Genomic DNA, 22220 nt, shown 5'->3' with positions numbered 1-22220 from the left:
CTTTAAGGAACCATTAACACCCTAGGTTAAGCGCCACTGGCCTTGGTATGATAGGTCAGTGTCAGACAACTGTTTGAGAGAAGAAAGAGTCCAGGTCTCAGCCCAGCATCCTGTCCTGCAGCAAGAACTGACTCTCAGTTTCACCCTCATCACCACACACTCAATTCAAACTCTCAGTTAAGTCCCCTATGATAGAGGCACAACTGCAACACAGCAGAAACCATATAGCAATTTAGAAAGGGACTGTCTCAGAGAACAAATTGTGTTTGACTTTGGAATTCCAGGAAAATCTGTACCTGAAATCATAGATCAGAACAAGACTCTTCATTACAGCTCTCTAAACGAAATTCAGTGGTGAATGGCAGGAGACAAAACTACCAGAGAGAAGCAGCCATGGTAACTAAAATCTCAACAGAGGTCAAGTGTTCATATCCTATAAAAGGTCCTGATACAATGTCACATGAAGGAGTTTATAACCACAGATGAGGACAACAGCCCTAAAGCAACCTAAGCAAGAGGAAAAATGGTGAAGGTCACTGCTTAAAGGAGAAATACGAGATTGCAAAGAAATGGCTTCCAAATCTCCTTGGGAATCAGTCTAGAAGCTGATTCTTGAATCACTGAAGCCCTCTACATATAGGCATAAGCTGAATTTATTACTAAAGTTTGCTGATGACCAATTGGGAGCATGTGAGGTGAGACAGAAGAACAGAAAGACATGAGAGATGTGCCCCTGAAGCTGGTAACAGAAGAATGATGTTACCCAACAGTATAAGCACCTTCCAGCAGAAATCAGTTTGGCTACAGGGCACCAGTGAATCTCCAGAGTGCCCCAGTCACTGACATCACATAGCCAAAGGAACAGAAAAATGAGATCCAAAGATGCATGAGAAATGACACATCTAACAGAGACTGTGAAGGGGTGACACCGTACATTGCACTTGTAAGACCTTACCCAGAGCAAGAGCAATATGTGGCAAACTGTTTGCCCATGCCCAAGATACTGAGCATACAGGACACACAGAGAACTGGGACTACAAATAAAGAAAGGAATGGAAAGTAATCTCAAGAGAGAGCTGAAAGAGCTCTGCTTAGCCTTGCAAAACAAAGCCTGAGAGAAAACATGCACACACTGAATAAACATAGTGCAAAGTGGTGATGCAGAAAGGAAAACAGCTGTTTGAGTCAAGGGAAAAAGTACAACACAGGAACAGATCTAAACAGATCACTAAGAACTTTAGTGTGGACATTGATGGGGTTTCAGCTGTCAGAGAAATGATGTTCCAAAAAAAAAAAATCTTCAACCAACAAGGATCTAAAATCCTCTATGGATTTCTAGGCAATCTTTGATGAATTTTATAATGCAGCTCCTGCAGTAGCTAGAGACAAACTCCAGTGAAGCAGGTTCTCTTTCACTCCTGGATGTTTGTGTGGCAGACACAAGCTTGCACACAGCTTGTGGAAGGCTTCATCACACACTCAGGTAAGTCATGCACTGCACCAACAAAAGCTGACACACAGCAAGGCATGATGCCTCGTTTGGGAGAACAGGGTCTCCATTCAGCCTGGGAGTTTAAGCAAGCAGGAGTCCCAGTGTCCCCATGAAAATCAGTGTATCCACAGCACTGGCTCTGTGTAGCAATCAGGAATCCTGAACACAGTGCCCAGAAAATGCTTCACAAATGCTCTCTCCCTCCTTTCAGCTAGATTTAAGCAATTCAAGCCTAAGCTGTAGTGTCTCCCTCTCAACGTACCTCTCTCCAGCTTCTCAATGTCATGACATGAACGGACTAGGAAAGAAAAAAAATAAATTGAAAGTTATTTACTGGCAGTTGCTCATGCAGCTTGTAGTACCCCACAGACCCACCACAGCATGCCAGTGTAGATGACTAATAAAAGCATCCCTCAAGCAGTATAAATTGGAGCCCAGTTTTAGCTGCTGTCTTATTTTCTTCTGCTTATTCCCTAGCACATTTATAGCAGAGACAGAGAAGCTTAGGGCAGAGGCCATCGCAGTAAAGTAAGGCTAGGTTTACCCTGGAGCAGAATGAATCAGGATATTGTGAAACTATGACAATGTCTCACTCAGCCCATACCCTGGCTAAAAACAAATTACTGCACATTTCCTTCACCCCACAACATAAGCGCACAAAGAACCTTTTCCCAAAACCCATCTCCACAGAAAACAAACTGCCCTTTTCTAGAAGAGCTACCATCAACAGTAAATGCCCTGTATTTTTACTGAAAAATTCCCTCCACTTACCTTAGTTCCAAGGTAAAAGACCTGACCACCACAGCTGCTGATGGACTGGTAACAAGCCTTCTCTCCAACCAGTGCCTACAGGGAGAAAAATCACATGCAAGTAAAACTGCATTTTGGTTTTGGTTTTTTCTTTATTTCCCAAAAAACATAAATACACTTCCAAGATCCTTTGCAATGCAGAAATCAAAATGAGGGTAGACAAAGAACACCACAGATTGCTGGGCAGTAGCAAGTCAAAGAGCACTGCTGTCACTCCCTCCTGCTTATGAACTCAGCTTCAAGTGCTGCTGGGCTCCAGCTACCCAAAAATGATGAAGTAGGGCTCTGACTCTACCCTCAGGTGCCAAAAAGGTAATGGGGGCCCTTTCCTTGCCACCTATCTTCCTCAAGAGCAAATGTGTAGGGCACACAGATGGGAAGACAACTGTTGAAGTGGGAGTGGCTACAACAGCAACTTGACTGCCAGTAACCAGTGCTCCAGTCTATGGTGTATTAAGTAGAAAATCCTCTTAAAGCACATCAGCTTTTCTCCTAGACAGACTATTCCAAAGCCTGGTAAAGGAGGAGCAGTTCCTACAACCTTCAATGCACCAAAGGAAACATGAGCTGTCTGTTAGCTGCCCACATCACCACCGTGTCTGACTTCTGAGATGCTCTCAAAAGGCTTTTTCTCTCCAGGCTTCCACTTAGGGCCTACATCAAACACAGCTGCAAACACAAAGGCCACCAGTGCCTACCAAGGCCTCGCTGACATTGCCCCCCGTGGCCAGAGACTTGAAGTGGCTGCTGTTGTAGACCAGCTGAACCTCTGAGATCTCGATGGTCTCCAGCTCCTCCTGAGTCTGGCGGTCTATGACGTGCAGCTTCTCCACACTGTCCAGCAGCACTGCTGTCCGTGAGTTGATCCACTGCAAAAGCACCAAATTCCACATCTCAGCAATGCATTCTCCTTTAGAGCCAAGGAAACAAATTCTGGCCATCTCCCTGAGCACCCTTACTGGGAATTCTGGGACAGCCAGTAGCTTAGTTACTATACATGGCTGTCACTGACATATTTTATGAAAAATCCCTTCGTTAGGATTTTTCCTCTTGAGAAGCCAAGAGGCCTCAGAAACGAAATGCAAACAATGATTATCTGCTGCTGTGGAATGCAATAGGTGCATCTTTGATTGGTCTCATGTGGTTGTTTTTAATTAATGGCCAATCACAGTCCAGCTGTCTTGCACTCTCTGGTCAGTCATAAGATTTTATTATCATCCCATTCCTTCCTTTCCTTGCTAGCCTTCTGATGAAATCCTTTCTTCTATTCTTTTAGTATAGTTTTAATATAATATATATAATAAAATAATAAATCAGCCTTCTGAAACATGGAGTCAAGATTCACATCCCTTCCTTCATCCTGGGACCCCTGTGAACACCACCACACATGGCCACTTCACAACTGCATACATGCATAACTTCAAAGGCAGAGATAATGAGGGTCCTTCTGCAGAGAAATTACATGGAATCTTCACAGAAAACAGCTGTAGACAGATGGCAATCCACCAAAGCTCTCGTCCTCTTGGCACACAATTTACACTCCAGCACACTTTATATCCAGAGGCATCAAAGCCAAGACAACTACATCACTGTTCACAGGTGGTTACCACACTGTGCTGGTTTTCCAGAGTCCCCAGTATAAGGACATTTTCAGTTAGTTATCACCAGATAAACACAGCCAAGAGCACAGAACTAAGGGCTACTGAGATACATTTACAAGAAAACTAGTGCAAAAAAAATTTAACCATTCTGCACTACTGAGACTTACAGTAAAGTTGATGAGATCATAGTGCAGATGAAGCTGCCTCTGCTTTGTGACATGTATTGCACCACTATCATCCCTCTTGACCTGAAAGAGAAAACAAACAAGGCTGACTTAGACTCAGACTTCCTTGAGCTCAGCCCCTCAGTTCCCACTGGGCACCACACTGACTCCAGGAATCTTGAGCTCCCCCCACATACAAGCGTCTCAGCAAGGAAAGTTTAAACCATGCATCCTTTTCTTTCTCCCCAGCTTTACTGGGAGAGACAAGAGAGGAGAAAGAGGATTCAATCCAAACAAGCAGACGTCTGGGTGCTTAAACAAAGCTTAAGGTCCAACATGATAGCAGAGTTGGAAAACAAACTTGGCACCCCAAAGTCAAAACGCCAGATTTTCAGAAGTCTAGGTATTGCTCTCATACTGAAATCAGCATGAAATTGTCTCCAAACCATCATATCTGCACGTGTAACTGCTGCAGATGTAAACAGCATGAGCACCATGCCCTCAAGTTACACATCAACAGGACTGAAAGATCTTTTTTTAGTGTTTTACACAGTTTTTTTCCAGACTCATGTTTTAAAGCAAAAACTAAGATGGTGTCTCAAATCCACATGCCCTCCCAGAAAACAATCCACACACTTATATTTCCAGTAGAAACATACTGCAAGTCAGTACTTCTGGAACAGGTAAATCTCAAGCTTCCAGGCAAAGGCACCACTGCAGCCGAAGAGCAGTGACCACCAGGCTGGTGTTCCCAAGCCAGTGGGAAGCTGCAGCTGTTCCCAGCATGCTCAGCTATCACACTGTCACTGAGATAGAGGCTCAGTCCCTGACTGTGTGGATGAGATGTGACCACCTGAAAGCAGCACAGAACAGCCCAGGCTCACCAGAAGGAAGTACACGACATCTCCTCGACAGAAGGCAAGCATGGGGTTCACTGAGTTCTGCACAGCCACAAAGTGCCACGCCAGCAGAGGGACACTCGAAGGGTCCATCTGTCACACACAAAGCACAGCCAGGGGTTAAGGCACACCAGGCAGACCCTCAGCTCCAGGACACGTGGCTCATCAGCTGCTTCTCACTTCTGATTGTGCTTGGTACACACAGGGGCTGCAAAGCAAACTCCTGGCAGCAGTTTGTGCTCTTTGGTCCAGCCACACACTTGGGAGTCCTTGGCAAAGTGGACACCCAGACAGAACACCACTGGTGTCTGAGCTGCTCAGGGTACATCCAATCCCACATGGATACATGGACTACAACAAGCTGCAGCTTGATATCCCCCTTGTCTCCATTCTCCTAACATAACCCATCCCATACCTGCCCCCAGCTGCTTTTCCAAGAGGAATTATGCCACTGACAGTGAAAGTGAATAATCCAGAGTTCAGAAGACTGTTTAATGCTCAAATTCCTCTTGGTTCCTGTCCCTGTAATTAAGGGCTCTGTTGTATTGTTCTAATATAAAACAGTGGCCCCAGTCCAAGGTGATTGTAGCCATAATCAGGTCAAAATCCCATGTTGTGGATGCATACAGACTGCAGCAGAAAAGGCAAGAAGCTGAGGGACTCCCTCCTGCTTATTTGAGAAAATCAGCATATTCACAGAGGTACAGCTGGAAGCAGCCTTCTCACCTCCTCTCTGCCACAACCTCCACACATCAGACACACAGATTATCACTGCAATTCCATAGTGCTGTGGAAGGCAGTGGTACCAAACACCTGTTCCTGATCTCATCTCATTCCCTCCAAGAAAATGTTTTTACATAACCCAAAAAGCACCCGTTTTGCCTTATTACTCACACGGCCATAGGGAAAGGTCATCCACACTTTCAAAGATGGCTTCAGGCCAATAACCAGGATCTTCAAGGAAAGCAAGAAGGCAAAATAAAATATTTGAGTATACAGCAGAGAACTTCCTTGATGATCTCTCACATCAAGCCTCCCACAAGCAGCAAGTTACCTTGGTGAGGGAGGCCATGGCCAGCAGTGAATACTGGGTGATAGGATGGTCTCTCAAATCAACCTTTGCATGTAATGGCTCAATACAGCAAACTTCCCCCTTGGAGCCACTGAAGAGACACCGAGACTCGCACGTCCTCACTCCCATAACCCTCCTGCAAAGAGCACAGATCAGCTTGGTGGCAGCCCACCAATCTCAGAAGTGATCCGTCATAAACACTCCTTCTAAAAAGTCCCTTGCACAGCTCCAGGGATCACTTCTGACATGAAACTGGAGGCAATCTCATACAGCTGCTCAGATACAGACAAGAATTCAAGATCTTATCTGAGAATAAGGTTTGGGAAGTTCCTGGGCTTTATCAGATTAACTGTCAATCCTTCCTCCTTGTCATCCCTCCTCTTGAAGAGGCCAAGAGTATAACGAGCAGCTACTGCAGGACAGCTCTCACTAATGAGCCAAGATACAACAAGAGGCAGCACTTTTGTGACAGCCACCAAGAGCCCACAAGGAGTGTCAAATTCTGGACAATACAGTGACACCTAAACAACTAAGGCTATTCTTTGGCTATTGCACTGCCACACAGCATCTTTCTTCAGCTGAGAAATTACACTGCAGCCCTAAATTACACCTTCAACAGTCAGGCAGTAACTTCATTGGTTTCAATGGGATTTTTTCTCCTTAGGTTTTAGAAACCATGACCCAGAATTGGTTTCTTGTCCTTTCTCTGGAGAGAGTTATTGTCTTACTTAAATGACAGTTCAAACACGGAGCCTCCGCTGTCATTGCAGATTGCGAGTGTCGGATCATCTGTAAACTGAGCAGAAAACGAGATTAAAATGGCCCTAAGAAATAAACTACAACAAATGGATGTAAAAATACATGCTATGGCAGTACCAACAAACACAGAGTACAAGCAGTGCACCTACAGAAAGACACCTTTAACACACCAAGTTCAGAAAATTACTGGGGTTTTTTTTATGACGTGCAAAAACAGCAAGGTTTGTGTTTCCCCTTCATTTCCCCAGCAAGCCCTGTTGCCAGATTTTGGTACCAAAGCCCCACTACTTTAAGCTGCAGCTCAGAACTGCAGCACACCAAAACCTGAGCTGCCTCTACAAGGGCTCTCAGCCTCAAGCCCATGGGTTGGGGCCAGAGCTGGTGGATGGGCTGCAGTTACAGACAGATCCAAATCAGAAACATCTGGAACTTCTAAAGATACTAAGTAATTCAGACAATAGAGGATCACAGTCTCCACTGGGGATATTTCTGGAGGTGTTTATACGCAGAATCTGTAAGCCCGCAAACATCTGAGGCTATGTAAAACAAAGCCAGGCACAAATTCAGATATGATTTTCTGTGTATGACAATAACACCACTGAACAAGAAGCCATAGATGATTTCTCTTTCAACCCAAAACATTCCCAACAAGCTATTTGAAAATCTGCTTACAGAAGCTACTTTCTACAGTTCAGATTCTTTTAAGTTGAAAGTTGGCAAGTCATGTATTCAGGTCAAAACATTGCACGTTTTAGAGAAATGTGTTCTAACAACTAATTCTTCATACATTTTGGAATTGGAGAGAGGAGTTGTAACAGACAACAACTGTTGTTTGTTACAGTACAACTCACAGCCAAAACTATTGTGTCAGTATACACAGTTTCATTTTAAAACAGAATTTCTGCTCATTTTTCTCATCTCTGGATACCACTGCCATAGGCAGCTGCTCTCATGTTAAATCTAAAAGTACTGCACACGGAAAGTCACCGCATCTGACTGAACAAAACTGGGATTAAAGTAGTAATTGAGTGTTTATTACCTTGATGTGCAAAATGGCTGTTCCTGGAGGGTGGGCATCTGTTATTGATCGCAGCAGCTTCCCACTGGCCAGATCCCACATGGTGATCTGCAAGCAGACTGTGCTCAGTACACACTCACTGTCAAGGGGTTCTGTCCATCACCTCATGCATTACACAGTACAGCAACAAATTCCTATACTGACATTACCACCCTGGGTCAGTAGGGGTTTCATATCAAAGAAAAATGACCTGAAATCTGTTCCTGTCCTGTTTCTCCAAGCAGTTCACTTGTCTGCTTAGAGCTGACACCATGTGTTATCTTAACTCTGCATCATCTCCTTTTGGCCAGCTCTCCCCACCTGCCCAATCTCCCTCAGCTCACAGCTATCTGCACGATAAGAACATTAAAGAGTGTAAGATAACTTGGTTACCACCCAACAAGTCAAATGCATTTCTCTCTCTCAGAGCCAGTGAACAGGTGAAAAATCTCTGCTAACACCCCTAAGCAAAACTCAAGCGTCTCCATTGCTACCTGAACCTTGTTCCTCCTCTCCTCCTGAGCTTCCTCAGCATGACAAGGCAGGTAGGAGAATAGACCTTGGCTTGTACTTAATATTAATTCAAGCATTTTCTCAGCTAAGAAGCAGGAAGTCCCAAACGGTTCACTGCATAACTGCCTGGAAGAGCTGAGATTACAATCTGAATAAAACTTTTTTAAGGGAAACAGTACTTTATGTGATCCTATAAATCATCTATCAATGCTTCTAGACCATATGTTTCATAGCTGTTGTTCCAAAATGTTTTATCTGAGTACCATTTAAAACTGGCTGCTGTCCTGCATGGATTAAGTACTTCCACATGGCCTGAGCAAGCTGTCATTTAGTCCTACCATAGGCACAGGGGTGTTGTGAAGGTGAAAGCAAAGGGAAATGAATGCAAAAAGAAATACCCCTCTTTGTACTTCTCTAAATGTTACCAAGGTGATGTCTACCTATTTTGGTTTAGTCTTGTTAATTTTGTTCAGGAATTGCTTTCTCTCCTTTGGTTCTGAGAAGGGCATAAAACTACGACAGACTCAACCTCTTTTCCCTTCAAAAGCTATGCTACTTATGTCATACAAGTAAGGTATTAGCAAAAATTCATTTTGGGGTTACATATGAGTTTCAAGAATTTCAAGTCATTACCACAGTAAAAAACACCTTTAATTACCATGCACAGACCTCAGAGAGTGACCTAGAAAGACAAAACTGTTTGTCCCAGTGAGCCATTGCACATTTCAGTTTAACAGGAATTATGTCACAATTAATCGAACCCTTTGCTATATTCTGCATTACTCACTTCCTCCACAGAAACCTGATTCAGTGGGAATTGGCTGCCCCAAAAAGCTCTGGGCACATCACACTGTATGTGCAGCTTCTGGGCACTGAACCAGCCAACACATAGCTATAGACTGAGGGGCTTGGCTTGGAGCTGTTGGCACTTCCAGGTAACCTCTCAGGACTGGAGCAGCTCATCCTTTGGGAATTACCTGTCCTTTTGCAAAGCCACAGAGCAGCCTGGAGCAGTCATTGTTGATACTGAGAGCAGAGATGGCCCCGTACTGGGCCCCAACTGCGGTGCTGCCCAGACACAGCCGGAGAGCCTGGTTCTGATCTGCAGCAGAACAATTGGTAAAAAAATTAAAGGAAGAGCAATGGTTAAAATTAACATCATTAAATAATTCACACATACAATTCACCTAGGGTACATTCACAATTCACAGACTTACAGTTAAGTTCTTTTAAAAAGGGGTTTACAAGAGGAGAGCTCATGTTAGAACAAAAAGAGTGGGACACTGTCTTGCAGGGAAATACAAAAATTATACAAATACAAACCAGGGACAGGAAATATGGAAATGCAGAGGTATTACATACTGAAAAAGAAACTACTAGAAAAATTAAATCAGTATCTAGCTTTCCTTTCACTATTCTGCAACAGTGCTTACGTTGTAGCAAGGAAGACGACAAAATTAATTCTACCTTCTGAGCCTTGTATTTCTGCCTTTGAACATCAACTACAAAACCCCAACAAGAGGCTTTTGATAAGTGCAATTTTAGGTCATAATTTTACTCCTCGGTTTTGTTGCTAAAGGTGAAAGGCTGGAAGGAAAAGGCACTTTTGTCTCCAAGCTGCACAGTTAAAACACCCAATGAGTTCTGGTGCACACAGGTCTCTCTCTGTAAAGGAGCTCCCTCCGTGAGCCACAGGCTGCTGCAAAAGAGGTGCCACTGCTTGCAGAGCCTCCACAGGGACTGCACTGCTGCAGGGCCATGGCCTGTCCAGTCCTGCACACCACAAACCATGGGCACCTCTGTCTGTGCCAAGTTCTTGGAGGCTCCCACCACGAGAGACTCACAAGCACTTTACAAGATGCTGCTCTTCATGACTTTGGATGAGAATCCTCTGCCTGTCTTTGGTGCACTGCTCACAAAAGCTAAGAAAAATGTTCTGGAGCTGCTTTTTCCACCTGTCTGTGCTTTTGTCCTGCTTTTGAGTGAGGGAGTGAGAAAAGATGCTTTGTGAGAAGTATTGGAATGAAGACTACAGGGATATGAAATACATCAGAAGCACCACAATAAGACTGGGTGAAGGATTCACCTGGAGCAAGGAAGGGAAAGGATTGCATCCAAGAAGCAGAACTGAGCACCAGAAACACCCTGGACGATGTGCCCAGGGCATGGGACATGGTTCTGCAAGCTACAGCACTGCTGGGAATGGGTTGGCTGGGAAACAGAGCATAGATGTATCCTACACTACTTGCCCAAAGTAATGCATTTATCAGTCTGTTCAGTCAGCTGAGAGTGGGAGTCACCTTTCAAATCCCACCTGTATGAAGAGGCAGGAGTGGAGTTCAGAAATAAACACCAGCAAGAACAACAGCTGAACTCCTGGATTACTCTAAAGCACTGCTCAGAGTAAGGAGAAAACATTCTTGGCCAAGCTACCAGGACACACCTTGACATCACTGTGACAAGGGTGTTCACAGCATGGATCAGAACAGGTCAAGGAAAAAGGAAGATGAATCATGAAAGATTTCCATTGAAGTTCAGAGAAAACAGAGCTACAGCTGGAAAACAAGCTTCAAGGAGAGATTTTCTCCTAATGGTGTCAAGATCCAAACAAATAAGGCCTGTTCCAGAGGCCTGGAAATGCAGTTCATTTACAAAAATACCATCTGCTTACCATAAAAATTTGTTTGAAAATTGGGGAATACTGCAGCTCCTTATATTAAAGGTGAATGACTTCTTCATTCCTGGAAGTACCTTCCACTTCAGCCTAAGCCTGTCAGTGACTCAATCAATAAATAACCTGCTTCCTCTCAGGCATGAAAAAGGAGAATCCTCCACAGCTTTCTCTGAATAGGTTTTGCATCTTTATATGTATCCCCACAGGAACTTTCAAAAGCCATTTTCTTTTTCCCTCACCAGCAATGTCAATTTAAAACAAACAAGGCCTCTACTGTATCCCAAAATTAAGTGATTTGTATGATCAGTCCAGTACTTGTTCTTGTTTCCAGTCAAAGGATGACACACAATAAGAACCATTAGACGAGATTTTTTTAAAAAAACTCAACTATAATATGGATTAAATTGCTTCCAAGGTAAATCAAGATCAGAAAATCAATGAGCTTCTACTAATAATCTGGCAAAGTCATAAAAATAGACAAAAGCAAAAGGTTATAAAAGCTGATCTGATGATTTTCCAGACTTGCATTATCAGCTTGCAAGTAAGGCATGTTAAGGATTAGACATAAAAAGCTTTTGCCTAGTGCTTGAAACAAAGGTGGCTCTCAATTGTCCAAAAATGGTTTTAATTTTTCAATTTACATAAGGCAATTCTTCACCTGAAAATTTTCCAGCAATAACTGTGTTGCTCTCAGAGTCTGAAGTCAAAATGAGATGGAGATTAAATACAATTCTGCACATACAGAAAGAAGACAAGTTTGTGCATGTGAAAGAAGTAATTTTCCAAACCAAAGAAAAGAGCACAGCACTGCAGAAGCTGATACTGCTCAGATCACCAGGTTTTCAACAAGATCTTCTCCTTATGCCCTAATTTTCCTGAGTTTGAAAGGCCTATTTGGTTTTCTGCAGAATTACCGACAACTACTAATTTTATTAGGCACAGTGCCAGGAAATGCTCTGGGAGGATGCTGATCTCATGGAAGAGCCTTGTCCTGCCCTGAAACAACACCTTTACAAACAGCTATGGACCTGCTGCCCCAGGACATTACAAAAATCACGTTTACCTGCTCCTCTACTGTCCCTGCCTGGAGAATCTGGGAGTGTGCAGTGCACATGCACCCACTGAGCAATTCCCAGCAGCATCTGGTTCCTGCACTGCTGAGCTGCCCCTGAAATCCTGGCACAGACAACATGCAACCTGGGCAGGACAGGGCCTGGGCATGCAGGGACATGCACACAGCAGTGGTACTGTACCTTTGCCTTTCAGTCCACACAGAAAGGGCCAAAAGAGGAGAAAAAAAGCCAGAAATCAATGTAAGAGGAAGGAGTGAAGCAATGAACAGCACATATGCGACAATCTCCAAAGACAAACTTCAGATTTTGCTGAGTGTTTCCTTTGGGTAATGTTCCCCCTTCTGATTTATTAAAGAAATGATGCTGTGATGGTTAGTGCTCTAAAACCAGGCAGTTTAAAAAGTGAGTTTATAAATTTGAACTTCATTGCATTGAAGACCAAAAAATAGAAATCTGAGAGGAAATAAAACTGTAAGTTTACTGTAACATAACTGGTAAAACTACTTTCACCCAGGTACCAGAGGAGTGTCTCCAGTCCTCCAGACATCCCTTCATAGCCTCTCTTCTGCAACACTTCCAGGATGCCAGACTTGGCATCTAATCCAACACTAACCCAGAAGGAAAGTTTGCTTTTCAATATTACATGTGCAGCCTGAGAACTGCCCTGTGATAATGTTTCAGGAGTGAACAGAAGCATTCAAAAAAGCAGAATGAAAGTTTCCCAAGTCTTCTATAATAAGGATAGAGCAGACAAACCATGACTAGAGGTGGACTTGGCAGAAGAGACAAATCAGTTGACATCAAATATATGAAAGAAAAAATAAAGTTTAAAAATGTGTTAGTGACACCAATTCTGAGAAATTTGTTCAACCAGAAAATGGATCTACAATTTTGCATGTAAAAAAGATGTTATGTTCCCATTGTACAGTATAAACCCTGCACACACCTTACAAACCTTCAGAGAGTTAAGTCTGACCCTAATTTACACATCTAGGGAAAAAAATAGAGATATTGACTGGTCTACAGAAATTTAGTCTTGGTTTAAATTTCAGAATAAATCCAAGCCAGATCTCCAATCCTCTCTTTGCACACAGCAAAGCCTTCTAGAGCCCTATCCTGCCCTGTTTTCTCTCTCTTTAGATAGATCTGAGAGCACTGGGATCAATGCCCAAGTTTTAGTTACAGAACTGAAGGAATTCAGCAGAGAATAAGTGTCCAGAAAGTATACTGAAACAAAACTGGAGAGTGTACTTCCACTCCCCATCACTTGTAAATTACAGCACAGACTCTCAGAGTGACTTCAGCTGTAAGGGAGCTGGGCATGGAGGTCTCTGGCCCAGCCCTGCTGCTCCAAACAAGGCCAAAGAGACCAGTCAGTCAGGGCCTTGAATTCTGAATATCCCCAAGCAAAGAGACTGCACCACCTGCCTCAACTCTTATCTCATGCTTCAACACCCTCAGGATGAAAACTGTTATTAGAGCTCTCCTCAGCGCAAGTCCACTGCCCCTTACTCAGCACCATGGACCTTTGGGAGGGCTCTGAGGCTCTCTTCAATCCACCTTCTCCTCAGGGAGCAGAACTGTTTCAATACTGGATTAAGCAAATGGCACCAAACAGTTTAATGCCTAAACACCAGGAAGGTGAGTCTTGCACTGTCACAGTCTTTCCCATCTCTCTGAAGGACCCTGTCCCCTGTAACTTTTGGTCTCCAAGAATTCCAACCAGCATCAATAAATACACTGAAAGTTCTAAACTGCATAAGAATTGGGTGCTGCACATACAAAGGGCACAAAACCTGAATGTGACCGGGAAAAGTTCCAGAGCTGCTCTGGCCCAGCTGGGCAAACAGAGGCACAAGCTCAGAAAACCTTCTAAGCGAGTTTGGTGATAAGAGGAAGAACAGAATGACAGAATGAAGGGACCAGAGGGGCCTGCCTGGTGCAGGGGAAGGGCAGGGAAGGAGACACCCAGGGCACAGGTCTGCAGGCAGCCAGGGGTCAGAAGCCCCACTTCCCAGGGAACACAACTTCCACAAAGCTGACACCTATTCAGACACAGGGCAGAAGGTTACTACTGATGAAGGTTGTATACAGGTTGTGGTCTCTTCCACATGAAAACAGAGTATTTTCTATTCAAACACAGAAAAGGCTCTTTAGACAATTCCCATGTGGTTAAATTTCTCAATATCAAAGTGCCAAACCATAACAATGCACAAGAAATGAGTAAGGATGACAAACATTACTTGTGCTTCATTTCTTTACTGAAAGAAAAACACATTTAGCACAAACAACATCCTAGAAGAAACCCAGCCTGCAGTTATAAATCAGGCCGGCGGTTTTTAGCTTGTGTTTGCATTTTTTTTTAAGATCATTAAAATACAAAAAACCTCCAAACTTCATTTTTAACTTACCAAATATCAGTGCTAACCCATGGGAAGTCCCCACTGCTATCAGATTTGATGCTGCCTGAAAAGAGCCATACAGGAAGATTGAAAGCAGAAGAAACACCTTTCACAAATCCACCACTTATCATGCAAAGTTTGCCAAAAGTGGAAGATTTCAAAGATTATAACTTTTTCAATTTATAACTGACAAGCACAATTCCTGCATGAAGACAGATTGGTACTACACCTGAACAGCCATCACACAGATTATCCCAAGGTCAGAGGGCTGCTTGCTCCTCTGCTGTTTGAAATTCAAATGCTCAGAGTGGTACCCACAGCAAAATTTCATCTTTCTAAAGTCAATCTCACTCTTTTGGTGTAGTTGCTGAGTATAAATACTTGGGATTTTATCCTAAATTGCTGCTACTTCCACATCTGAACTCTTCTAAAACCCTGGCAAGTGCTGGTCCCCTGAAGAACAGTCCACAGCAAGCCAGAGACTCCAACTTTTTCATGGGGAATTAAACAAATCCTATTAAACATATCCTCAAAGATCCTACTGCACTTGCCAACCTGCACCCAATGAAATAGAACTTATTAGAAATCACATAATGCTGTAGATGTATTCATCTTGTTCTACTTTTTATTTCCTAACAATCTAAGTAAGATGAAAAAAATTCTAATGCCTTTATGTCTGGATGTGTAAGTACAGGTTTTTATTCTATGTATATATCAGTTACAGCATGTTTCTAACTTCACTCTGCAGTCTTTTGCCTCAGAAATGACAACTTTTTCCTTTTCTTTTTAAACAAAAATATATTTTCTTATGGGCTGCTGTTACTACAGTCAAAGGGACTGAGCACACCTTTAGTTCCTTTGTAAAACATTAAAACTCACTTCACAAGGGCAAAACAAATATTGACTGCATTTCACCTCATTAAAATGTTTCTCTTCTCATTCTACTACAGGCAGTTTCACTTCTGACATATTTAGATATGATTAGCATGCTCGACTTCAAAAATTTTGATGCAAATTGCTAAGCAGGAGTATCCTTCAGACAGCCTTTTAGTTAATACTTCAGACAGAGACAGAGATTTTGAGCCTGTCACTTGGAGCATTCCAGTTAAAGTTTCTATAAAAATTGTCAAAGCAATAACTGGCAAAGAAGAAACAATTAGGGAAATTCAGTGTGCTCTACAGATGGAGACAGGTCAGGTGCTCAGCTAAGAAGCCCTGGTGAAGGTATAAAAAAGGCAGGGTGTGGGGCTCACTCAGCAGAGGGGCAGCTGGGCAGTGAAGGAAGGCTGGAGTCTGCCCCCAGGGAGCTTTCAGGCTACTCCTCTTAAATATTGCTTTAACAAAATGGCATGAAAGCTAAATATACATTTCTTGAAAATTGTGAGAGTACTTACAATTGCAGTGGGCAAGCCAGCATCCACTTTGTCCTGGGGAAACAGGAGAACCCATGAGTGAGAGACACAGCTCCCAGATCATGCAAGTCTAATAATTAGAACTACAAAACACAAAAAAAAACAGCACCAGCTGCATTTTAATGGCCTCACCAGGGCAGACAGAGCTGAGGGAACCAGTGGCTAGAAACACCCAGAAATAGAGAGGAAGCAGAACATCCTGTAATTCCATGTGAAAGTTACTGCGCTCTTCTCAAAGAGCCATGTGCCTGTTGGAGGCATTGAGCAAACCCAGTTCCAGCACCTTCAAGCACACTCTCATGCTATATGAACATTTCCCACCAAGTTTCATGACATCTAGCAACAGAAATCAGTGCTAAAAGTGACCCACCACATCACTGCTGCAGCAAGTCAGCTAAGCCCTGATTCACGGCTGCCTAGAGACTACAGGTGAGCAGTAGATGCCCCTAACATGGTGTTACACAGAACTAATAGTAGGGCCAGACAGGAGATCTCACACACACCCACACACATACCAAAAGAGTTTCACATTTTTCTTAGTGGAGGTGCCCAGATGACACTTACTGCTGCAGACACTATTTGGGCAGAAATCCCTTTCAGGAGTGAGAGCCGGATCACTGATCCATGGAGTGAGAGAGAATCTGGGAGTTTTTTCTTCCTAAGGAATTAAGAAACAAACCAAAAAGCATTAGAGCAGAATAAAAGCTTGGAACTTTGCCTAACCCACAGCCAAGCCAGCAGGTAAATTCTGTATACACCTGTAACTCATGCAATTTCCATTCTTCTTCTTGGGGCCACAGAATGAGGTAAAACATGAGATTATCAGCAAAGCCTTCTCTGCCCTGCTGAGCCTGCACACAGTTTGGTTTTAACTCATCTCCTGGAGCAAAAAAACTGACTTCCCCAAACAAACTGTCAGTTTCAAGCATATATCTGCAAGCCTTAGAATTCACTAATACATCCTGGAAGCAACACTTCAGCTCTTTCAGTGAGTGAGGAAGTTTTAAGCCTGTAAAGGTATCTATGGAAAAATGCACAACTGGAAAAGGCTCATTAGCAGAATACAGACCCATAGGAAAACTGGGTGTATGGTAAAGAACAGCCTTCAATTAATACACAGATCACCTGATATGAAAGCTTAAGTGCTTCTGTTTATGGACAAAATGTCTTTAAAAACTTAACTAGTGCAGAATCAGTTATTTCAAAACAGGTCTGGTAAATTCTACCAGGCAGGACAGGGAAATTCCCCAGCAAAGCTGCAATTTTCTTGCAAAGCTCACACCACCAGAAAGCAAATTCCCAAAACTACCAGGGAAACACTGGATTCTTCTCTCTCCAGAGGTGCACAACCAAGCAGCTCCCACAGAGGTTCATCAAATATGTTGTTAGTAGCTGGTGCTATGGCTAAGAACCCCTAACCATGGTAACCAGACTTACCCAAAGGTGACAGAACACCTCCAGGTTTTTCTGCATACTCTCTACTGGAAGAAGTTTAAGCCACTTCAGGTAATGTTTCTCTCAGTACAATCTTATTGGAAAAAACAAGGGACAGAGTCTGTACACCACCCTATGCCAACATAAACCATAAGAGTTCAGAGTGTTTATATCCAGTGCAACTGCTCATGGCACACAAGGCAGCCATGGGAGTGGCTCAGGCCATCATTTGAGTAATTAACAACATACATCAGCAGTATTAGAGTTAATTATCACATTAGATGTCAATATTAGCAGTCCACTCACAGAAGGGATAGCAGTTGCCTTTTACAAGTAACCACCAGCTGCTTGCAGACTAGGTCAGACATCCCTTTGAAACATTTTCTTTAGAGTCATCATGATTCAGTGCTTTAAAGATTTCATTAAAATTTGGAAAAATTTAACTAATACATCTCTCATAAAATGCCATTATTGCTCAAACAGGCCAAACCTCAGTGTAACTACAAATCCCATCTTTGCTAACAGTTTTGTGAAAAAAAGGAAGATGTGTTTCTATCAAATGTAAGCAAAACCCCTCTCACAAATGGTTTGACCTCCCAGGGCATGAGGCTGCAGTACCTTTTCAGGTGTGTCCTGTCCCCACTGTCAGAGCTGGCCACAGAAGAGGTGTCATAGGAGTGTGTATCTGTGTTATCAAGGTTCAAGAGAAAGGGGTCCTCCAAAATGAAAGACTCTTCTTCATCATCAGTCTGGAGGGCGAGAATCACAGCTTGCTAAAGGTTCAAAATGCACAACAGCATAACTAAAACACTAGCAAAGCACCATCAGTTCAGCAAGGAAATGGAGGAGGAGTGCACAGGAAAGCCTCAGATTTAAAACCCAGAACTATTTATTACTTTACTGGGCTGATTCTGTGGAAGGTTTCCAGAATTCACAAAAATCACAGAAGTGGGCTGGAGAACAAGTTAGCTAACCTTTCTTCCCTAAATATTTTGTAGTCCATCAAAACTTTAACTGACCTTTAACAGAGCTGTTTCCAACTCTCCAAATTGCCAAGAGAAGACCTAGAATTATCATCATCTACTCCAGCACTTCACCAAGTGGCACTAAGAGCCCAGAAGTCCCTCCAGCTGCCACGAGAGTTGATTTTGCTCTTTTCTCAGCTCTTCTGTTTGCAATCTCTCTCTCCTTTCAGTCTTAGCCTGGAATTTTTTGTCATAGTTTTTCAAAAAGCCTTTCTCCCTGATGTGTTCTAAAAGCAGTGCATCTTCTGTTGGCCTCTCAGCATAAAGCCAGAGGGAGCAAACACAACCCCCTGCTGACGCCAACAAGCGGGGAGCAGAGCAGCTGCCCCTCATTTCACTTACACCTGGCAGCCCTGTGCTCATAAGCAGCTCTTTCTGAGCTGCACCTGTTTGTCTTTTTGGCTCAGAGAGATTGTCCTCTGCTAAAATCCATTTCAGAAAGTGTTTTGCCAGTCATTCCCATCCTACGTTTACTGAGATATTGCAATAAGACTTTGTCTGCGTTATTATATCTCAAGTTTAAGACTTGGAATCTACTCCTCTGACATGGGTGTCACTGCATGTCCTTACAGTTTGAGATGATCCAAATTTACTAAACTTCCACTACTCAAGGCACCAGCAGAAAAAAGACATAGCTACCCCTACTACTCCTCTTGTTTCTAGCCTGTCTCTGTTTGGGACACCTTATACGTAAAAGGAACAACACAAATGAAGCTGTGAAGAATCTAGCTCTTATCTCCTCCCACAACTTCAGAACTACTCTGAATATTCTGCAATTACTTTTAACTAAAAACAGCTGTTTGGTAACCCTGACCTTTAATAGGCTGTCTAGACTTCAGGTGACTCTCCAGATCTACAGATGAATGTGCCTGGACTTGATGAAAACCATTTATGCTGCAGCTGTGGATATTTAAATTAAAAAAAAAAAACCAAACAAAATAAAAATTCCATATCACATACTGTAGAGCAATTACTCCACTGAGTATGCACCTGCTAGCTATCAGCATAAGGAAACCATGAAGCTCTAAAATTTTGTTTTCCAGGAAAAACAGTAAGAGTAGAGTAAAAGGAGCATGTGCTGCCTCACCTGACTCCCCTGTCCGATAGCTCACTCACCTCATTTAGGATGCTCTCCAGCGTTGGAGGGGTATCAACTTGAGGAATGTCGAATTCTTTGTCGTCAATCTGTACATCAGAAACCACAGCCTGAGTTTAGGTTGCCTACTCCGCCTTCCAAGCCGTAATTAAAGCCACATAAAAAGCAGCTATGCACACACGCCTCTGCCGAAGCGGCAGGCGAGAGCTCCGAGGGCAGGCTCACACACAGCTTCACCTGGCTGAGTGACGGTAATATTTCCTTCTTGGAGGCTGTGTGGAACTTATTTCCAGAAACAGTCATAGAATACTTCTGATGTTCTGAGAATAAACACGCTAGTGCATTATAAAGGGTTTTGCAGCAAGAATGAAATTAAATTACTGACTCTGTACCTGCTACGTAAGACACCCGCCATACAGAACTTTGAGGGTTGTTGGGTTTTTTCCTATATGCGGTGAAGAACGGGAAATTTACGTAAATAACAGTGATCCGTGTCACCAAAGAGGAACTGGCACACATCAGCCTGGGACGGCCCCGCCGAGCCTCCCTCCCGGGTGCCCGAGAGGCCCAGCCTTCCCTCACAGAGTGTGAGGGGAGCCGCCGGCGCTTCCTCCCTCCCTCCCTCCCTCCCTCCCCTCACGGGCTCTGTGAGGGCTCTGACCGTCCCCGCGGTGCCTCAGGGACCTTCCCTCAGCGCGCCCCCGGCCCTGCGGGGAGCGCCCGGGCAGGCACAGCCCCCGCGGCCCGGCCGTGCCGCCTCCGCGGCGCTTCTGGACGCACCAGCTCGCTGCGAGAATCCAGCTCACGGTCGAGCTCCGCCACGCTCAGCCGGTGCGCGGGCGGCTCCGGGCACGGCTCGGCCTCCGCTGGCTCCAGGGCCGCGGCCATGGCCGGGCCGGCTCCGGCGGGACTCGAACCCGCGACCCGCGCCTCCTCCCCACGCAGCCGCAGCGCGGCGGGGCCGCCCCCGCCCAGCCTTAAAGGGGCCGCGCGCCGCAGGCGGGGACCGGGGGGCGCCGAGGAACACCGAGGACACGGAACCGGTGCTGCTGCTGCGGGAAAATCTTGTATTTATTGAAAAAGCACGCATCTGCTCCACGGCTGCAGTTGTCATCCCAGACCCGATGGGTGCGTCAGCCTCCGAGGGAAGAAAATGAACGGAATTAACAATAGGCGCAGAAAGGAGAGGCAGAGACCAACATCCCTCGCGCCCCTTCATCCCATGGTGCTTCAGTTAAAGCCAACAGGGAATTGCTTCGATTCCCAATATTCTGGAGCCTAAAATTTGGTGTGGACAGGGCCAGGATGCAGCATTGTCCCAGCAAAGCCAAGAAAAAATGTCCCTTTTAGGAGAAGATGCAGTAGCCTTTGGGAATTTGTGGCCAATTTTAGATAAGGCGGGAGATGGTGTAAACAGATTTGGAGCCCAAGCATTTGTGTTTTCTTTTAAAAACCATCTAGAAACAGAAAGCCATGTGGGGTCTCCAGGGGCCCTCCAAGGGCAGGGGGGGATGTAAGATAAAACACATTGGAAAGATAAATATCCCCAGTTTCACAATGCCAGACACCCAAACTATGAGTATGTTTCAAGGTGACTCCCTGTGTGCCCAAGTGGAGGAATGGCCCCTCTGGTGTCCCAGCAGCAGCTGGATCCCTGCTGGGGGTTCTAGCTTTTATAGGTTCCAACTCAAGGCCCAGAGAACATGCTACACCTGTGCCTTGCCTTACCTGTTAGTCCTCCCCACTGTTCCTCCTGAAGGGGGGCTGTGCTTCCCTGCTCTCTGGAGAAGGCTCTGCCTGGCACCTAGCAGCAAGAGCACATGGATGGACAGGAACACCCCACACCTCCCCTCCAGGTGAGCCTGTGCCAGGCAGGGCCCCACGTCCCAGCTCCCCCTGAGCAGGAACAGCCCGGCCCTCCTGCTCTCCTGGGCCAGGCCAGCTCTCAGGGACAGCAGAGGATGTGCCTGTCCAGGGTCACCTGCTGAGCTCTCAGTCAGTGCACTGCAAGAGCTGGGGAAAGCATTCCCAGGAACAGGCCAGCAGAGAGCTGCAGGCTTTAGAGGTGCCTTAGGAGGAGCAGGTCACACACAGGTAAGACAGTTTTGCTCCTGAGAAATGTCATTACTTTAGACCACACACAAAAAGCCAGTGCACATCTACAGGTGTTTGAAGGTTCAGTGACCCATTACCACCACAGGCTCTCCTCCATGGAAACCCTTCCTTTCCCCTGCCAGCTGTTTCAGGATGGTCTTCTGCAGCAATGGTGCATCTGCTCCTCTTACAATAGCCACTAATTCTCCTCCCTGGAAGGTGTGGAAAGCAAATCAGTCAGGAAGGGCTCAGGTTGTGTCCTCTGGGCTCTGGAATTCCCCACAGCAGCACAATCACCCACACTATATGTATCCTCCCCCCACCAGAGCTGCTCTGCTCCACAGCAAGAGGGAAACCTTGGAACAGCCTGCTCTGTGCCTCCTCATCAATCTCAGGATGAAGCAATGCAGATTGTGAGAGGAGTGAGCTCCTGCAGAAGCAGCAGGCTGAACCTGAAGGCTCCACAGGGCAGCACACTGGCTGTATATTCTTATCTGCACAGCATTTGATTACCAGCAGATACAGAGCAAATAAAATTGTTCCATAACACGTTAAAGAAATAAAACATCCTCCCCAAAGGACTGTTGTTCCCACCAGCAGGTCATATTTATTGCTATGCAACCACTGGGAAAATATTTTCACT

The 22220-nt window shown here is 44.6% G+C and overlaps 1 protein-coding gene across 2 annotated transcripts in view; it reads right to left on the bottom strand.

The window, feature by feature from the left end:
- Window positions 1-20416, bottom strand: part of VPS8 (VPS8 subunit of CORVET complex) — a 65590-nt gene extending 45174 nt beyond the window's left edge. Inside the window, exons 1-17 of one of the 2 annotated variants that reach the window (XM_030954453.1) lie at window positions 20264-20416; window positions 19504-19572; window positions 17981-18111; window positions 16493-16586; window positions 15911-15943; window positions 14526-14580; window positions 12295-12300; window positions 9345-9469; window positions 7837-7923; window positions 6767-6834; window positions 6021-6174; window positions 5861-5920; window positions 4952-5059; window positions 4071-4151; window positions 3001-3171; window positions 2264-2338; window positions 1755-1790 (exon numbers count right to left, since the gene is read on the bottom strand). In XM_030954453.1, coding sequence (XP_030810313.1) covers window positions 1755-1790; window positions 2264-2338; window positions 3001-3171; window positions 4071-4151; window positions 4952-5059; window positions 5861-5920; window positions 6021-6174; window positions 6767-6834; window positions 7837-7923; window positions 9345-9469; window positions 12295-12300; window positions 14526-14580; window positions 15911-15943; window positions 16493-16586; window positions 17981-18111; window positions 19504-19572; window positions 20264-20371 — 1461 coding nt within the window. In that variant the 5' untranslated portion in view covers window positions 20372-20416. The remainder of the gene's footprint in view (window positions 1-1754; window positions 1791-2263; window positions 2339-3000; window positions 3172-4070; window positions 4152-4951; window positions 5060-5860; window positions 5921-6020; window positions 6175-6766; window positions 6835-7836; window positions 7924-9344; window positions 9470-12294; window positions 12301-14525; window positions 14581-15910; window positions 15944-16492; window positions 16587-17980; window positions 18112-19503; window positions 19573-20263) is intronic. The other variant, XM_030954454.1, reaches the window with a different exon arrangement.
- Between the last annotated feature and the right edge of the window lie 1804 nt (window positions 20417-22220).

The sequence above is a fragment of the Camarhynchus parvulus genome, chromosome 9, assembly GCF_901933205.1.
Source record: "Camarhynchus parvulus chromosome 9, STF_HiC, whole genome shotgun sequence".
NCBI classification, from domain to species: domain Eukaryota; kingdom Metazoa; phylum Chordata; class Aves; order Passeriformes; family Thraupidae; genus Camarhynchus; species Camarhynchus parvulus.
Note: the sequence above shows the minus strand (reverse complement) of the source record. Positions and strands in the feature narration are given on the sequence as shown.